The sequence below is a fragment of the Canis lupus genome, chromosome 18, assembly GCF_048164855.1.
Source record: "Canis lupus baileyi chromosome 18, mCanLup2.hap1, whole genome shotgun sequence".
Taxonomy (NCBI): Eukaryota; Metazoa; Chordata; class Mammalia; order Carnivora; family Canidae; genus Canis; species Canis lupus.
Genome location: NC_132855.1, coordinates 60,835,186 through 60,853,487, shown reverse-complemented (window position 1 = coordinate 60,853,487; position 18,302 = coordinate 60,835,186). Strand labels below are relative to the sequence as shown.

Below are 18,302 nucleotides of genomic sequence, written 5' to 3'. Positions count from 1 at the left end.
AGGGCTTGATGGCCCTTTCAGATCAGAGGCAGGCTCCAAGTTAGGCATTTCCCCCTTTCCTCTGTGTGACCGGCCTGCCCTGGCAGGCATCCAGTCCCTCCACCCCTGACCTCAGCCTCAATCAGGGTCATCTCAGCCTGCCTTCTGGGTACCTGTTTAAGAAATCAGAATCTCTGAGAACTGCAGCATAGTTTTTGTAGGTTTGCAGGCCTCCCCTAGTGGGGAGTGTGTGGCATTGGGCGTGGCCCTGGAGGTTGAGAGAGTCCCAGGTCCAAGCCCCAGCCTTGCCTGGGGCAGCCTGGGGTCATCTGACTTGTCAGTTTGCCATCCAGATGGTGTCAGGTAGCATCTCGCTGGTGCCTTTATTTTCATGTCTATCATTGATTGTGATGTGGAACATCTGACGCTCCTTATTTGCTTTCTGGCTTCACACATTTTTCTCTGTGGATTGTGTGGCTTTGTTGTTGTTGTTGTTGTTGTTGTTGTTTTCTACTGTGCTGTTTATTTTTTGTGATTTGTAGGAGCTCCTCACATGTAGGTTTGCATCCTTTCTTGGCTCTAGAGGCTACCAGTACCTCTGCCAGACCGTCATTCTCCGTTACAGAAATCCTTAATTTTGCTATGGTCTAATCTAGCATTTTTCCTATTAAGTTTGTTTTAGAGCCCAGCTAAAGAAATCCCAAAGTCATAAAATACCATATTTCTTAATGCTAGCATTATAGGTGACCTGTGTCTGCATTATAATGATTTTTCTAACAGCCTAGTAGTCTCTTCTTATTAACTTTGATTGCCGGACATCTGTTACAGTTAGAGAAGTGTTTGTTACGGTTCTGGTTTCTTTTTGCTCTGAAGTGATTGATTTCAGCACTAATATGTAACCTGTTTCCCTAACACATGAACATTTCTAGATGGCTTCAAGTTTCAAAAGAAATATACCTGAAGATAGATCTGGTCCCATAAGCACCAAAATGTAAAAACTTCATTTAAAAACTTATTTCCTTAGCATTTCCAGATTTTTCTTTGGCCCCTCTCTCAAGGCAGGACTGAGAAGGGTGGGCAATGCCACGAGCCTAAGACTCTGAGCAGGTCAGGCCGTTGGCCACCCCTTGCCCCCACACTGCTGTTTTCCTGTGGGAGGGGCCAGGCAGTGGGAGGAAGAGACTCAGGGCTTCTGGGTCCCAATGCAGAGTGCCTCCAGCCATTGCTTCTGCTGCTGCTGAACCAGAACTCCCTGCGCCAGGCGTAGTGCCAGGCACCCACAGTCCCTGTTCTCATGGAGCTCCGCCTGGTGGTTTCAGAGAAGGGGCATGGCACAGAATGTCCCATGTAGGGGGCAGCTGTGAGCACACGTGGCACAGAGTGTGGCACAGTGCAGGGGAGAAGAGGCTTGCTGGGCCCTGACCCCACGTGTCCAGGTGCAGACAGGGCTGGAGGGGAAAAGGAGGTGCATGCCAGGGCCTCTGTGGCCGTCGTCTGGCTGCAGGAAGCTAGGTGAGTACAGACTCCGCAGGGCCCGCCCTCAGGAAGGGTACAGGCCAAGGCTGCTGACCACAGGCCGAATGTCTTCTTCCTCAGGGAAGCCACAGACAGTTTCCCTCACCTAAAGTCAGCTGGGGCTGGGCCTCCACCACCTCTGCAGACACCTTCCCAGCAACACCTAGATTCGGGGTGGCTCGCATGACGGGGTGTGTGGCCTCGCCTGTCACAGTCAGGGACTGTGTGTGTGGAATGAGTGGAACCACAACCAGGATGACATATGGGTTTTCATCCTGCGCTCAGCCCACTTCAGCCTCTGGCTGGGTTCCCGCAGGAGGTCTGCGTCTGCACGGAGCAAGAGGGGCCGTCCTCCCGTGGTGAGGCCACCCCATCCCAAGGAGTTTATGCAGAGGGGAGCTGGGGAAGAGGCCAGCATGTGGGCTTGTGAGCAGCACCATGTCTGGCTTGCTGGGACCTCTGCAGGAGGCCTGGGCAGCCCTCTCTGTCGCCCCTGATGGTGTTTGCCAGCACCTGTGTTTTCACTGTCCCAGGGTGGAAAGTACAGAAGCAGTGGAGGTGGAAACCATGACTTGACATCTCAGAAATGTACTCCTCTTCTCCAGGAGCAGTGTTGGTAGAACGGGTGACCAGCAGGTGGCAGCGTCACCACAGCACCCATGTTTGCCTGGAGTCCCTGTCTGGAAGAACTTTCCAGAGACCTCCAGTCATGTGAAGTGCCGGTGGCCCAGCCAGCAGCCAGCCACAGCGGTCTCCTGGGCTTCGGGGGTGGGGAATGACACAGGGAATGCCCCCTGGGGCGAAGCCATGCAGAGTCCATGTGTGTTCACACAGCATCTTTAAAGGACTCTTTACGTCCTGGAGTATTTCAGACATGAGGAGGAGCTAGGAGGCTGGTACAGACCCCGATATTCCCCTGCCTTGCCATTCTCATCGTCACAGCGCACACGCATGTGTGCATACAGCATCACTCTGTGAAGTCTCAGTTCTGTCCAGGTTCTCTCGCACTCACTGTCCAGAACCGCATCTGGAACCCTCGTGCTGGGGGGCGACTCCCTGGGCCCCCCTGGCCCTGACGGTCTTGACGGCCTGTAGGAGTGCTGCCGAGGTTTCCTATGTCTCCCAGTTGTGCTTCACCCGTGTTTTCTCAGGGTCCTGGGGTAATGGGTTTCAGGAAGATGACTTCAGAGCATAGCCCACGCGTGGCCTTTTATCTTTTTGGTACTTATTTTTGTCTCTGTTGTTTGCTGACTGCCATATTCTGAGAGAAGCCTTCTCTGGCCCCCTGATTAAGAGACCTCCAGTTACCTGCCCTACACTTGCTCTCGGCACTGCTACCCTCTGGTTGGCTGTTGTGCTTTCACACTGGGGCATGCGCTCTGTCCTCACCAGACACAAGTTGTCTCTTCATGACCACGTCTCCAGCACCCAGAAGAGGCCCGGGCATCCAGGGCCACACGTCTGTGAGACAGTAATACATGTCTGGGGCACTGATACCCAGTGCAGGACTACTCATTGAAGACTTGGGCTTCAGACAGTGGAGTTCAGTGCCAGGACGTGGCACCACACTGACCACAGGCACACCCCCCACCCGCATGGTCACTAGGACGCAGGCACCACGCTGACCACTCGCAGACCTCCATTGGGTACTTAGAAATGGGCACCCCTTGACCCCAGCCGACCCCCTGGGAGCTGTGTGGCTCTCACACACTTGATCTCTTTCCAGGAGCCCCAGGTCCACGCTGTGCACTGTGTAGGTTTGAACATTTGCCAGTAAGTGGCTTTGGCTGTAGGCAGTTGGGATTGCTTACTTGCTCTCCGTTTCAGCTCTCAGCTCTGTGAAGGGCGTGGGCATTTTGTGATGTTTGTAGGGCTTCCCACCCCAGTTGTGTATGCTTCTGGGGCTGTCCCTGTGTAGAGTAGGTGTTTCCTTCCCTGTGTCACTGATGAGGCTTTTGGGTCCCAGGGACAAGGAGGAAAATCTGCCCGTGGCCAGATGGGCTTGGAGGGGTTCTTCTGTTCTTGGGGCAGGGCCGGTGGTTCTTGCTCTGAATCCCCAGTGAGGCCGGGATCTGAGGCCAGGGTCTGCGTCTGTACGTCAGGGGGCTGGAGTCCGCAGCTGCCCATACCAGCCCAGCTGTCGTTCCTGGAAAGTGAAATCATCCCTAAGTTCCCTTGAAGCTGGAACAATTTGTGCTGATTTTGTTTAACTGTGGTAAGTGATGACTTTAGAGGCAGAACCATTGTATACTGAAGTTGATTCTTTTTCGAAGATATTTCAAGGCATTGAAGAAACTGAGTCAGTGGGTCAGGGCTCAACACAGAGCACCCAGGGTGCCGAGCTCTGTGCTAGGCGTGATCCTGCTGACCCTGCAACATGTCATAACCGACACCCCTGACTTAGTGTGTTCCGTACTGAGAAATTCGCTATTTTGGCTTTCTAGTTAAGTAAAACCCCGTTTGTTTAACATTTAAAAAATGTCAGTATGTCCCTCCCGAACATAGGGGTATTGGAATGGAAACCAGAGCGGTGCTGAAGGAGCACAAGGGTGGGCGCTGGCGTCAGAGAAGCTGTGGGGTGCAACACGTTGATACCAAAGCTGTGCAAGCTAAATGATGCCAGGACATGTGAGCGAAAGTTGCTGCTGATGGAATGGCAGAGTGGAGGACATCCGTGTATGTGATGTATTCCGGGGGGCGGGGTGCAGAGTGGGCAGAGCCAGTTGGCTGGGGACAGCGTGCCAGGGTGGTAGAACAGGAGTCCACGAGACAGTGGAGTGGAGTGGACACCAAGGAAGGAGGAGGTTCTGGGCTGAGTGAGGAGACCACTGTTTGTCATCACATCAGCACCAATGACTTGCTAACGTGTGCATGGATTGGCCTGTAAGACTAATAATAGCTGGTGGCACATGTTTGCTATTTCTGCCGTCATAGCTTCCAGCTAGCTCTGACGGCTTCTACTGCAGGCGGAACTTCTGCGGTACCTTTCCTTATGTAACATTTTAGTTGTGACACTTTAGATCACGTAAGGCCAAACAGTTGCATGCTGTGGAAAGTTCCTTACTAATTAAATCCCTTAGAAGCTGGAATAGGATGAGACTTTGGAGATTTTAGAACACAGGTTGTGAGATCAGTTTGATTGGTTGCAACCAGCTTTTATTGTTTTTGAAGAATGAACGAGAAAAGCAGACATCTGTGTGCATGGTATACAGTAAGGGCTTTGGTAAGACAGGTAGGGCTCCTGGATGCAGCTGCGGGTGTGGCGGGTCTCCGTGGGGTGCAGTCCTCACAGGCGCTCTGCGTGGGTGCCCGCCCACTGCTTCCCGAATGCTCTCCTCTGCAGGACCTTGAGAAGCCTCTCTCGTCCCCACAGCAGCCTGCGTTTATCCTGGGTGAGGCCACGCTCCCTTTGCTTAGCCAGGCACCCCTTGGGGAGTATCACTTCGTAAGGATTACTTCGAGGACTGAGAAGAGAGGGTATTTCTGTATGTGTTGGAGGTGGCTGGTCTGTGCCCCAGAAGGAGGGGCTTGTGCAGTTGGTATATGCTGGGGATGGCTAGCTGGGCCCCTTCCCTTCCTGACAGTGCATTCATCAGGCTGCTCTGCTCGAAGGAGCCTCTGCTCACCGCCTCCAGGGTCCCCACGTCCAGGATCCTGTTGGCCCTTCTGTGCCTCCTGTTCCACAGAAGCGGAGACGCGTTCTGAGGAGTTGGTGCTGGCATCCAAACAGTGGATTCTCATCCAAATGCTGTCTGCTTTCCAGCATCCTGATACATGAACGTGACCATGCTGTGTATCCGAGGGGCCTTGTAATATGGGGAAGAACAGGCAGTAGACCTAACTGATGCCCTTCCCTGGACCCTGTGGTGCCAGGGTTTGGTGAATGTCAGCTCTCTAAATAAAGGACGGTGGCATGCAGTGGGGGGCATGCAGGGCCTCTTGAATATCACTGCATCTCCAGGCTGCCCTTCTGCTCTTCCAGGAGCCTGCCCAGGTGCGGGTGCTGGGAACACCCCTGAGCAGGGCCCAGCCACGTTTAGCACTCTGACTCACCCCCCCACCCCCACCCCAAAGTGGCCACACCACCAGCTTTGCTTGGCCGAGCCAGCCGGCCATTTCCTGTGCTCTGGGGAACCGCAGCGCTCTGTGGGCTGACGAGATGGTGCCGCAGTTTCCAGGACCATGTTTTATGTGCGTTTCACCAGGTTCCGCAAGTGGCCTGTTGGATACTCCCCATGTGTAGCCCTTTCCTGAGAGACCAAATACACAGCCAGACCTGGGACATTGTCAGTGGTGCACTCTCTAACCAGAGCAGGGTAAGGAGGCAGCTTGGGCCAGGGTCCCAGTGAGCCCAGGCAGCCCCCAGCCCAGCTCCACACAGCAGAGCTCAGGAAGATGGACCCACCACAGCTGCCAGCCCAGAGAGAGCTGATGGTCTTAAACATCACTCCCTGTGAGGTTCTGCATGTTCGTGCGTTGTTCGCACCTCCTGGAAGATGTCACTGCTGTTTGACTTTCCATTCCAGCGTCTGGACTGATGGACCGTGCCATGCCCCACGAGCCCTGCTCAGGGAGCCAGGAGGGCCCGTCACTTCAGCTGCAGAGGAGCGAGCCGCTCGTCTCTGAGGGGGACGCCCAGGAACTGAGACAGGTAATGTGCACTCCCGGCACCACGTGGTCCCTGCATGTGACATGCTTCCTCTGCCTGCCCATAGCTCCTCGCTGGGTGATGCTGGCCTCTCTTCTGCAGGGGCCTGTCACTGTGCCCCCGAGCTCTGTCTGCTCCAGTAGCTGGAGAAAGGAAAGAGCGGTGCCCATTCTGAGTCCCTGTGTTCCGTGGCACACAGACACTCCGTGCGCACAGCCCGCCTGCTGGCTGCTCTGCCTGTTGTACATGTACACGTGCAAGTATACATGTGGGCTGTGTGTGTGTGCAGGATATGCAAGCTCATATGGGCTTTCTGTGCATATACATGCGTGCATATGTGTGGTACATGTACTCGTGTGTACATGTGTGTGCTGTGCGTGTGGTGCCCTGTATGTGTTATGAGATGTACTGTGCCTGAGATGTGTACATGAGATGTACATGTACTGTGTATGTGCTATGAGACCCATCTGTGTACATTTGTGTGTTGTGACTTATAAGTGCATTTTATGTACATGTGCTCTGTGTACCTGTACTGTGTGTTCATGTGTGCTATGATACCATCCATGTATACACGTGTGTGCTATTGGTGTGCTTATCTATGTCTTCATGTGTGCGTGTATTCTGCATGTATCTATGTGTCTGCTGGTGTGTGAATGTACTGGGTGTCCCAGTGTGTGCATGTACTGTGTGTATGTATGTTGTGTGTGCCACGTGTGCATGTTTTTCTGTGTGTGTGTGTGTTGTGTCTATGTGCCATGTGTGCATGTACTATGTTTGTGTGTGCCGTGTGTGTACTGTGCTTGTCTGAGCATGTCTGTGTGCATATCCTGTGCATGTTTGTGTGCTGTTTGCATGTGTCTGTGCATGCCTGCATCTGTGTCTTGTGCATGTGTGTGCTGTGTGTACATGTCTATGCATCTGTGTGCACGTCCTATGTGTGTGTCTGTGTGCAGTGTTTGCGTGTCTGCATTTCTGTGTGTGCCTGTCCTGTGCGTGTGTCTATGTGCTGTGTGTGCATGTCTGCGTGTGTGCATGTCTGCATGTGCACATCCTGTGCATGTGTCTGTGTGCTGTGTGTGCGTGTGTCTGTGTGTGTCTGTACATGTCAGCGTGTGCATGACTCCACAGGTGCACATACAACTGAGAGTACTCACTCATCCCAATGCTCTCAAGGGCTTGCCACCAGATTCTTGCCACTTTTTGTCCGGGAAGTAGAAATTTAAACAACATTTGCTAGAAATACTTTTAAATTGTCTTCCTGTGTTATTGCTGGACAGTACAGTGTTTTTTCCTTTTATTTTTGAGTAGTTTTGAAGCAGATACCGAGTGTCACCTTGTTCATCAGCATCTCAGTGCACTTCTTTAGAACATAAAAGCTGTTAAAAGCCCTCATGCTATGCTGCGCTAGCCTTGGTTTGTCAGAATCCATTGTCTCATTCAGGGAGATGTGCTTGTTGGTTTGTGAGAGAGAGAATGTGTGTGTGTGTGTGTGTGTGTGTGTGTTCAGCTCACAACCGTATGAGGCCTGTTCCAGCTGCTCAGCAAAGTGCTTCTCACTACATAGCTTCCCTCTGTCCTTTCCGTTACCTTCACAGTCTTTTTGTAGCAAAAACTCAGTTGTTTCTCTGTGGAGATTTTGGTTTGCTTCTTCCTGACTCAGTTTCCCTGGTTCATAGCTCGAAGTTTAGTCATATCCAGGCTCTGGTCTAAAGAGGTTGTGTCATCCCTGGCACCACACACTTCCACCAGGGCACATAGGAAGACCATTTGTCTTTCAAACCTGTTTTTAAAGAAAAAGGCTGGGATCCCTGGGTGGCGCAGCGGTTTGGCGCCTGCCTTTGGCCCAGGGCGCGATCCTGGAGACCCGGGATCGAATCCCACGTCGGGCTCCCGGTGCATGGAGCCTGCTTCTCCCTCTGCCTATGTCTTTGCCTCTCTCTCTCTCTCTCTCTCTCTCTCTGTGTGTGTGACTATCATAAATAATAAATAAAATTTAAAAAAAAATTTAAAAAAATAAAATAAAAAGAATTAAAAAAAATAAAAAAATAAAAAAAATAAAGAAAAAGGCTTACTGACATGTCAGCCTAGGCATAGCCTCCTTTAAACTTGGCCATTTCCTTTCTGGAAAAAAAGTGCTCATCTTTGCTATGGGATATTTTAAATATGCATGATTTGTCACTCTTTCCCTGGGTCTAACTTAGTCACTTTGAGTAATGACCACGGAAATGCTGCTTTCTAGCTGCGACCAGCAAATGCTGCAGGTTACCGACTGAGGTTTTTGATGCACATATTGACTCCAGAATATGGCTTCAGGACTTGAGAAACCCCCATCCTATAAGGAAACACTCCCATTCTCTTGAGAATGGATGCGAGCCCACACACCTCAGGCTGCTGGGATCTGAGACCCTTCTCCCACCCTCGTGTGAAGCTGTCCTGCCGCTGTGTCAAGACCAAGACAGGGACACAGCTTTTTGATGGGAAATGTAGGGATTTTATGTTAATTCTGGTGATGGCCATGTAGTGTGAGAAGGCCCTTCCAGTTTCACACCAGCAGCCTCTGCCCTAGAAGCCAAGATGGTAGAGGTCATGATGAAGATGCCAGCAGCTGGGAATGGAATGAGCTTCCTCACCCACCTTCCACGTGAGAGCATGTCTGTGGGGTTGGTCCTGAGCATCATCAGCAGCTTAGTGAGCCCTGTGGTGTCCGTGCTGGGAACAGCAGCTGCTGTGCTGAGTCAGGACGTTGGCCACAGGGTGGGGACGTGGTGACCCTTGAGTGGTGAGCCTGGGGAGAGCCGCTGCGGAAGAGCAGGGCTTCACACCAGCCACCGGTCCTCCTCCCTGCAGGCACCCTGGGTCCACCAGAGAACGTTTTCTGGAGGTAAAACACATGTTTCCTATTTAGAGAATTCTTAGCTGTGTAGCTGAAGCCCCAGCGTAAGTAGGAATGAGGTAAATTTCTGGGGAAAACAGAAATGCGAGAACCACTCCTCCCGTTCAGCTGTGGTTTCTGTGGCAGATGCGATTACCGTCCTTACGTGGAAATGGGTCTCGGTGACTTAGCCCACAGTGGATGCTGAGAGACGCGGCTGGTGTGGTTGCCCCAGGACAGAAGGGTTCTGCACCCTGTGCCAACTACCACTGCACGTGGGCCCCGGAGCAGCCCTCACTGCGGCGTCCACTGTCCATGGGGAGGGCCTGTGGTGGCAGCAGCCAGGCCAGGAAGCAGATTCACTGGGATAGGTTTGGCAGAGCGCCCTGAACCGTGGCTCCCATCTGAGGTGCTGACCTCTCCTCGCTCGAGCTGCTGCTTGTTTGTCACCAGATCTGTGTCCACTGCCAGGTCCATGCAGTTTGAGGTTCCGTCAGTCACCCTGCTCCCCAGACTGTCCATCCTGACCTTTCCCCCCTCTCCCCACCCAAGACCAGGATGAATAGTGAGCACTGCCAAGGGGCTCCCCTTAGGGGCTGCTGACCTTTTCCATAGTGGGGGTGCGGCGTGTGGACTGGGGCGCAGGTCACGGTTCCCACAGCAGGGGGTGCAGTGTGTGAACTGGGTGGGACTTAGGTCACGGTTCCCACAGCAGGGGGGTGCAGCATGTGGACCGCGGTTCCCACAGTGGGAGTACCCTGTGTGGACTGGGGTGCAGGTCACGGTTCCCACAGTGGGGGTGCCCCGTGTGGACTGGGGCACAGGTCACGGTTCCCACAGTGGGGGTGCCCCGTGTGGACTGGGGCACAGGTTACAGTTCCCACAGCAGGGCGTGCAGAGTGTGGACTGGGGTGCAGGTCAGGGTTCCCACAGCGGGGGGGTTATATGCTATTGTTTTCCTGGCCTGATACCAGTGCAAACACTGGCCATCACTTAGGCCCAGTTGGGCATCTGTTACTTTGTAAATTATTAACAAAGCTTCCTGAATACATCAAGCCTATGTCATCTGTTAAACCAGCAGAAGGGACTTGGTACCAGGAAAGAGGTGCTGAGTAACTTCTCACATCCATGGCAGGTGACATTTCGGGGAGCAAACGTCTATCAGGGGACCTGCCCTAGCTGGGCCGTCTGGTCCTGGCACTGGTGCGGCCCTGCTCTTGGCCCCACAGTCCCGGGTGGGCTGCACGCCTGCCCTGGCCCTGGCCCCCGCCTCTGGACAGCAAGGGCTCTGGGCAGGAGGGACCCTAGAACCCTCCACCTGCTGCACAAATGAGCACAGTGACAGGAAAGCTGACTCACAGGAGAATGTCATGCCCCACCTTATGTATTATCCATGGGTTTTCTGTACACTCTGCTGGTGAACTGCATCACTGGCAAACATGAGCTGCCACTGTGGACCCCCTCCCCAGCCTCTCTGTGGCTTCACGTGCCCTTCGTGCTCTCCTCTGGGATCCTAGACAGCCCATTGCGCTCTCACACGTTGGCTGTGGCCCCAGTCAAGAGCTGGCCCATGCTGTCTGTGGCAGTGGTGGCTCAGGTGGGGCTGGCAGGGCCCCTCACCCGCACTCAGAAAAGACAGACCTGGGCGGTGCAGATGCTTTCTGCCCCCTCCGCTGTCTCGGAAACATGAACAGGGCGGGAATGCCGGATAAGGAACCCGGGGTCTTGTCCATTGACAGGATTCCAGACGTGCCAGCGTCTGAGTGAGCATCTCCCAGGGCAGCTGCTGTGCTGTGCAGACAGAGGAGCACCAGGGCCAGGGGCAGACGCTTTCCCGTCTTCTCAGTCAGCCTAGACGTGCCCCTGCCGTGTTAGGGGGTTTGGTCGTTTATTACTGAGTTGCCTGGCTGTTTTTTATTGTAGGGAATGTATATGGTGTAAACGTTGCCATCTCGCCCACTCTCAGTGTGTAGTTCAGTGGCACTGATCATGCGCAGAGTGCCCTGCAGTGCCACTGCCCCCAGACAGTCCCCTGCAGCGCCAGCCCCGTGCTGGCCCCTCCAGTCCTTGCTCTGTCATGTGTGTGTCCTTCCATGCTGGCCCCCCTCGCTTTGCACTGTGTTTTCAGAGCTCATCTGTGTTTCCTTTTCACAGCTGAGTGGATGGCCGACAGTTTGTGTGTCCATTCATCTGTGCCTGCAGTACGTGGTGCTGCTCTGAACATTCACACAAGAATCTGTGTGGGTCTGTGTCTGCTCCTTGGGGGCATATGCTAGCTAGGCGTGCAATTGCTCGGTCACGGGATAATTCTAGGTGTAGATTTTTGATGAGCTGCCAAACTCTTTTCCATAACGGCCATACCATTTTATGCTCCTGACGGCACGGATGTGGGGAAGTGAGTCCTCTAGCTTCATTCTTCTTTTTCAGGATTGCTCTGGCTCTTCAGGGCTCCATGCAATTCCATATGGATTTGAGCATCCGTTTTTCTGTTTCTGGGGGAATAAAAGGCTGCTGGAAATTTGATACTGCATTGAATGTGTAGGTAACTTAGGGGCGTCTTGTTGTCCTGCCATCCAGGAGCACAGCACATCCCTCATTATTTAGGTTGTCTTTAATTTCTTTCAATGCGATGTGTGGGTTTTAGGCCTTTACCTCTATTTGCTTGTGTTCTGGGCTGAGCCCTATTTGGATCCCATCGTGACCTGATAGTGGGCTGGTTTCCAGGGTCCCCCTACAGCACTGTGGGTCCTCACGTGCATGTGCCCTGACTGGACCTTGAGTTAGAGAGGCCCCTGGAGGCTGATCAGCCAACTGTGAGTGAGGGCTCTCAGGGTCTCGCAGTTAGGCTGCAGATCTTGAGGTAGGGACCGTGGTGGGGGCCTCCCTAGAAAAGAATCCTGTGCTGCTATCCACAGATAGCCCTTGGGGCCTCAAGGAATGCAGCAGAAGGGACAGGGTGGGACGTGGGGGTGGTCTGTATGTGCTGAATGTGACAGATTGTAGCCTAGAATGTTCTTTACAGCCTCCAGAGCTTTGGCTGTGCTGGAAGCCAATTTTTCCCTCTTTACCTTCTCTATAGCATATTAATGGCCCCAACTGGAAGAACTATTTGGAGTTGCAGACAGCTTGATTTATCCCAGCTCTGTTCTTAAATGGTTGCTAATTTCTCACTGCAAGAAAATTCACAGTTTTTCAGTGAGTCAGCTTAATAACAAGATCAGGGCAGACAGTCTAGCTAATACTAACCTCACTTTAGGTGCTTCGTATTAATACAGTAATACTCAGAATCCTGGAGCTTTATCATGAAGAACAACCAAACATTCTTTTCTTTCAGACCCTACATGAGGCCACCAGTACATAAAAGATGTTTTGGACACATCAAGGCCCATGCTTCCGTGCACCGCCACTCCCCTGCTGCCATTATGCAGTGATTCCACAAGGCTGGGCGCCCTGGGGTCCTGGTGGCACAGCTCGCAGCAGAGCTGGGCCTCCGACCCCCTGCTTCCCACATCTTGATGGCTGCTGTGAGGTGCATACATGGAGATGCATCTGCTTTGGTCAGCGGACCTCCTCTGCTGGATGAGCTGTTTTTCCGTTTTTATAAACAAGGTGGAAACATGTCCGTCTCTGCTCGTATCTGTGCTGCTGTCCCAAGATCTGTGGTGCCAGGAGGTAGAAGCTGTCAGGGCATGTGGCCAGAGCAGAGGAGAACGTAGTGATGTCTGCTGTGTCCTGGGGAGCACGTGGTGCCTCCTACTGCCAGCCCGGGTCACGGACACACCTGCACCCTGCCCGTGGAGAACGGAGCTTGCTGTGCAGACACAGTTGAGCACCTCTGCCCCTCCGGGCTGCAGATCGCTGAGTATTCCGGACCATGCCGGCACACATTTGTGTCTCACCTGTGCCTGTGTATTTCTTTGGAGTTTATAAAAGTCACTTTCTCCTCAGCTCAGTTGGACAGTTTCTGTGTCGGGTGGACGTGCTTGCAGAGATGGCTGGTCACCGGGCTGACTTACTGGTGTGGCAGGGGCTTGAGGCAGAGCCCAGGGACAGCCAGCTGATAGTTCAGAGGCTGGCGGCAAGACACACCGATGACTAGACAGCTTGTCATCCTGGGCCGCAGAAGTAACAACTGTGTGAAGGTCTGGCCAGACTTCCTGTTCCCCATTCTTTCCACCCCGTGTTATATGGCATGCACATGATGGCATTTAATTTCTCTCATTCATTCCTTAAAGAGAAAAACACTGGACCAGGACTTGAGGTTCCTACTTTGAAGACTTGCTCGGTGATTTTCTTTGCAGACTTGGTAGCTACGCAGATCACACGTGTTTTTGTAGTATTCATTTCAAGCGCAGTTTTGGCGGGTCAGCCGGGCTCTCCACAGGCCACAGAGGAGGGGTCTCGGTGAGACATTTTCAGAATCAGACAGTTCAACAGGAACGAGCCCGTGTTTACACAATAGACTCCATAAAATGCTCAACTTGCATAGGCACATCAGTTGGTCTTGCTCACGAAGTAAGTTGTGTGTCTGTTATCTCTGCATAGGAGGCACAGACTCCTCCCGCTGCTGCTGCCATGATAGGGAGGGGAGATGCCCACACAGGGGCTGGCATGGGGGACGGTGCTCAGGGGGAGGGTGTGGAGATGTGCTGTGAGGATACCACTCAGCAGCTTGCTACAACTTCACATAATAGAAGACCATATCTTGTTAATAATTCGTTATATTGATTCTATTTTGAAATGATAATATTTTTATTGAATTGAGTTAAACAGGATGCGTTCAAATTAATAGCACCATTTTTTATAGGGCACCTGAATGGCTCAGTTGGAGGAGCCTGTGACTCTTGATCTTGGGGTCGTGAATTCAAGCCACATATCAGGATGTAGAGATTACTTAAATAAAAAAATGCTTACTGTTTCTACTGTTGAAAATGTGAGCATTAAAAAATTTAAAGTCACAGGTGTGGCCCTCCTTATGTGGGACCTTTGCCATAGCGTCTCAGGGCTCCAAGAGCAGGCCTGGGGCTGGTGCCCTCCTCTCACGGCTCTTTGAATGGCTTGCTGATCCCTGGCAAGGGCCCTTTTGCCTTTCTAAGGAATGTGTGGAGTTCCTGTCAGTGTCACTGGTACTGTGACACCTGTCGTCCACGAGCTCATCACACCAGGGCCACACAGTGCACACTCGCTGCAGAGCCCGGGGTCTTGCACATGTCTCTCAGCCCCGTGTGTGCAACAGTTAGTGCAAGGGTTCACAGAGACATTACATGCCCTCATTAGGGATGACTGTGGATGAGAAACCAGGAAACAGCTGCGTGGATATGCACTTCTACCCCCAGTGTCATGTCCCCAGGCCAGCGTATGGGTATGGGTATTCACACAGGTGCCACAGCATCACCAGTGGTGCTTGTCATCTAGGCTCAGGACAGGTTTTACTTTCTTCTCTGGCCCCATGTCCTGATTTTCTATCTGTGGTGTGAGTCTCAGAACAGGACAGGACAGTGGATGCCCCGCTCTGAAGGAAGCATCTGTTGCCTTGTGGCGAGGCTGCACCCGGCCATCCACACAGCTATGGTGGTGACTGCTCACAGTTCAGAGCCAGGTGGTTCTGAAGGACACTACATGGTTGACAAGGACATGGAGGTGGTGGACAGTGCATGTGGCCTCATTGCCCAGCACAAGGCAGGGGGGTGGAGGTACCACTCATGAGTGTGAAGTCAGGTATAACCAAACATGTGGCCAAGGCCAGTCTCCTCAGGGCCATAATGTGAATGTACCTGCTGGAGCAACCTCATTAGAACACTGAAAGTACAGGCCAACTGGGAGGGGTCATTGAGCAGAGAAGACGGAGCGCGAGGACCTGCCTCACACGGTGGTGATGGTGAGCAGCGACTGTTTATTATGCTGTTTGGGCCTCAGCCATATGAGGTCATAGGAACGCGATGGAAAAGACCTCCTGTATTAGGTCATCTAGCCCGTCCCTCAGAGCTGACTGACCCCACAGTATACTTTCCAGAGCTCCGTCCAATTTTTCCAGTGACTCAGCGGCTCCCAGAGGGTGCAAAAGGCTGGTGTCTGAGCCTGCGACCTTTGGTCAGGATTTGTTCCTCCACGCCTAGATGGAGCTCCCAGGGATGATGCTTGTGTGCAGAGATATGGGGGGTAAGTCCTGCCTATGTCAGGAGCGCCTGTGACTGCAGATGGCCCTAGCGCTCCTCACCACCGGGTCCCTCCTGCAGCGGAGCCCTTCCAGGACTTGGCGGGGGCGCCTCACATCCCACTTTATAGTTTTCACAGCTTGTTCACATTTGTGAGCTCATTGCAGCCTCACCATTCCTGAGGAAGGAGTTGATCTTACTACACTCCAAGCCACCTCCCTGCCTCCTCCCTTCCATTCCTCCTGTATCCGATGAAGCAGCTCTCTCACAGGGTGGGCAGCACAGGGTCACTTTGTGTGAATGCATAGGGAGTGTCACGCCTTCCCCTGGGGTGCTGTGTGGTCTCCATGATGACAGTAGGTCTCAGGCTGCAGTGTCCCTGGCTGTGCCTGCGACAGTGATCTCTGTGTGCGGCGTGGTGTGGTGCCAGTAAAGTTAGATCTGGGGCCCTTCTCATGCTCACCCAGGCTGCCCACACTGACATCCGTCCCTAAGGGACAGAGGCCTTTGACATGGGGAACAGGCCCCGGGCTCCTCTGATGATTCATGTTCTGCAGTTCCTTTGTCCTGACCTAACCAGTGATCTGAAACTTTCCCTAAAAGAGGTATTAACATTTATTGCAAGTAGTTGGTCATTAAGATCTCTCTTAAAATCTTTCCTTTTTGTTGTTACCTTGAGGATACTAAATTTTTAAATGCAGGCTCACCATGCATGTAGTTAAAGCACATTTCTCAATGCAAGTGGCCTCAGTAGGATTGCAGTAAAGTGGCTGCTCTTACCAGCGTATGAGACGTTTTGACATGTGACATGAGTCCCAAAGATGTTGGCCTCCCAGAGCCCTGGGGCCTATGCTTCCAGGCCAGCCCACCTCTTTTTACAGGGGCCCCACGGACTGTGCTTTGAGGCTGCTCCAGGCCTCGGGCTATTTGTATGTATCTGTGAAATGTTTCAAACAGGAAGAAAGGGATTTGGCTTAGTGGGTGCATACAGGTAATAGAGACAGTGGTTGGTCAGAGCCGGAGCCTGGTTGTGCCCTGAGCCAGCCCTCCCCTGCTATGTGGCTGGAACAGCAGTGCCCCGGGGCATCGTCAGGAGGGAGGGGGCTGGAGCTGGCCAGAGGGCAGGCTCCGCAGCCCTGGGGGTCAGTGCTGGTCAGCAGCAGAGCTGAGACCCAAACCCGGGATTGGAGGGCAGAGGGTTTGTCATCCCCACTGACTCACAGAATTTCCTAAGTACTGCAAAAGTGATGGAAAGAAATAGTGTCTATTTTTGAGAGCTTAAGAGAAGGCAGCCCCTCCTGCCATGTATGCTGCTCTTGCAGATCCTGAGGAAGCTGAAGAGTCTCGCACTGGACACTGAGACGGAGCTGGAGAGGCAGGATGACGTCCTGGACGGCATCACCGCAGCCATTGACCGGACCACCTTAACCATTGACAAGCATAACCAACGTACGAAGAAACTGACCTAGGACTGGAAAGCAGAGAGGTGACTGGTTCTGATGACAGTGGCTTCCCTGAGGACTTTGTCCTCAACACTTGCATGCTTCCTACATAAAAATCTGGGAAGTCGTCCCAGGGGCCAGTTAGTAGTTGGAGGCCCTGTGCCAGGAGCTGTGGGCTTGCCTCAGGGTGCAGGGCTGCTGTGATGTGATTCCTGCCATAATACAGGCAGGGAAGGGGGAGCTCCAGGAGAGGGAGGTCTGCCTGCAGATCCAGCAAGTCCCCCCAAGCCCCTGCCATGGTGGCCCTGCTCCCCCACTCCCCCCAGGCCCCAGGTCCCTGCTCCCCTGTTCCCCTACTCCCCACAGGCCCCAGCTCCCCTGCTCCCCCGTTCCCCTCAGGTCCCAGTTCCCTGCTCCCCCCAGGCCTCGGCTCCCCCTTCCTACTGGAGCCCTTCAGAGGGTCCACAGTAACAGGAAGGCTCTTACCCGCACAGCTGGCTGCACCCAGTGGCTGCTTTGCATGGCCAGCATCCCCACTAGCTGAATTTTCATTCTTTCTCTGTTCTTGCTAGGTGTAAAAGGGCAATTTAAAACTCTGTGAAAGAAATGTGCTGATTTTTGAATCTGCCTCACCTCTGTGGGCTGCTCTGCATGGGCCCCTCTCATGTCACTTCGTTCCATTCTTCTCTGGAAGACGGGCCTATGTCTTTTGCTTTACTGTGACCTCCAGTACGTCTGTAGGTCTTTCTGTGAACACCTAGAATATTCTTGTCCAGTTTGTAGCCAAGTGTGAAAATAATACATACTGCACCTCTTTTAAAAAGTGTTGATTTTTTTTTCTTTAACTGCTCTATTTCTATCCAGAAACAAAAGAGAAATCATGGTTTAGAATATATTTTGAAGATGTGCAGTCATGCTGCTTTTTGCTTAGTTTTGGGTGTCTTAGTGAAAGGGCCCCTCAGGGAAGGACGAGGCCAAAGTGGAGAAGTGGGAGACCCCTTCCCCTATCACAGCCAAATAGGCCACCTGCAGACTGCTTTGCAGTAGCATCCAGGAGGGCTGTGCACAGAGACGCCTTTAGGCCTTGCCAAGGTGTCCCTATCAGACTGCACGGCAGGCCCCGTGCTGACGTTCTGGGTCCTGGACGGTTTGAAGAGTGAATGGGCAGGCACAGTGCTAGTTTTCTAGGGATGCTAATGAAATACCATAAATGAGGGTCTCAGGACACCAAGCTCTGTCCCCTCCCAGGTCTGGAGCCCAGGAGTCTGCAGTCAAGGTGTCGTGGCCGTGCTCTCCACCTGGAGGGGCCCCAGGCATTCTGGGCTCATGACCATGTCTCCCCAGTCTCTACCTCTGTCACCACATGGTCATCTCAAATCTCCTTTTCTCATAAGGACATCTGGCTCGCCCTGAGCCAGGATCAGCCTTTGCATCGTGTGACAATTTCCACTAAGGTCTCATTTCTGAGGTGTGGTGTGGATGTGAATTTTGGAGTGCTGTGACTTCTGGAAGCTGACCTGTTCGAGAAGACACAGGAAGGGGCATATGGATGGCCCAGTGGTTGAGCACCTGCCTTTGGCTCAGGTCATGATCCCGGGGTTCCAGGATCAAGTCCCGTATTCCCTCCAGCCTGCTTGTTCCTCTGCCTGTGTCTCTGCTTGTCTTCGTGTCTCTCATGAATAAATAAATAA

The 18,302-nt window shown here is 52.9% G+C and overlaps 1 protein-coding gene across 1 annotated transcript; it reads left to right on the top strand.

The window, feature by feature from the left end:
* The first annotated feature begins 1,381 nt into the window (after positions 1–1,381).
* On the top strand, positions 1,382–17,434 carry LOC140609345 (synaptosomal-associated protein 47-like). Its single transcript, XM_072784723.1, has 4 exons — positions 1,382–1,491; positions 6,021–6,145; positions 16,492–16,655; positions 17,184–17,434. Exons 1-3 carry the CDS (start codon positions 1,449–1,451, stop codon positions 16,636–16,638), a joined length of 315 nt encoding a protein of 104 aa, XP_072640824.1. The 5' UTR covers positions 1,382–1,448; the 3' UTR covers positions 16,639–16,655; positions 17,184–17,434.
* Positions 17,435–18,302: the final 868 nt, after the last annotated feature.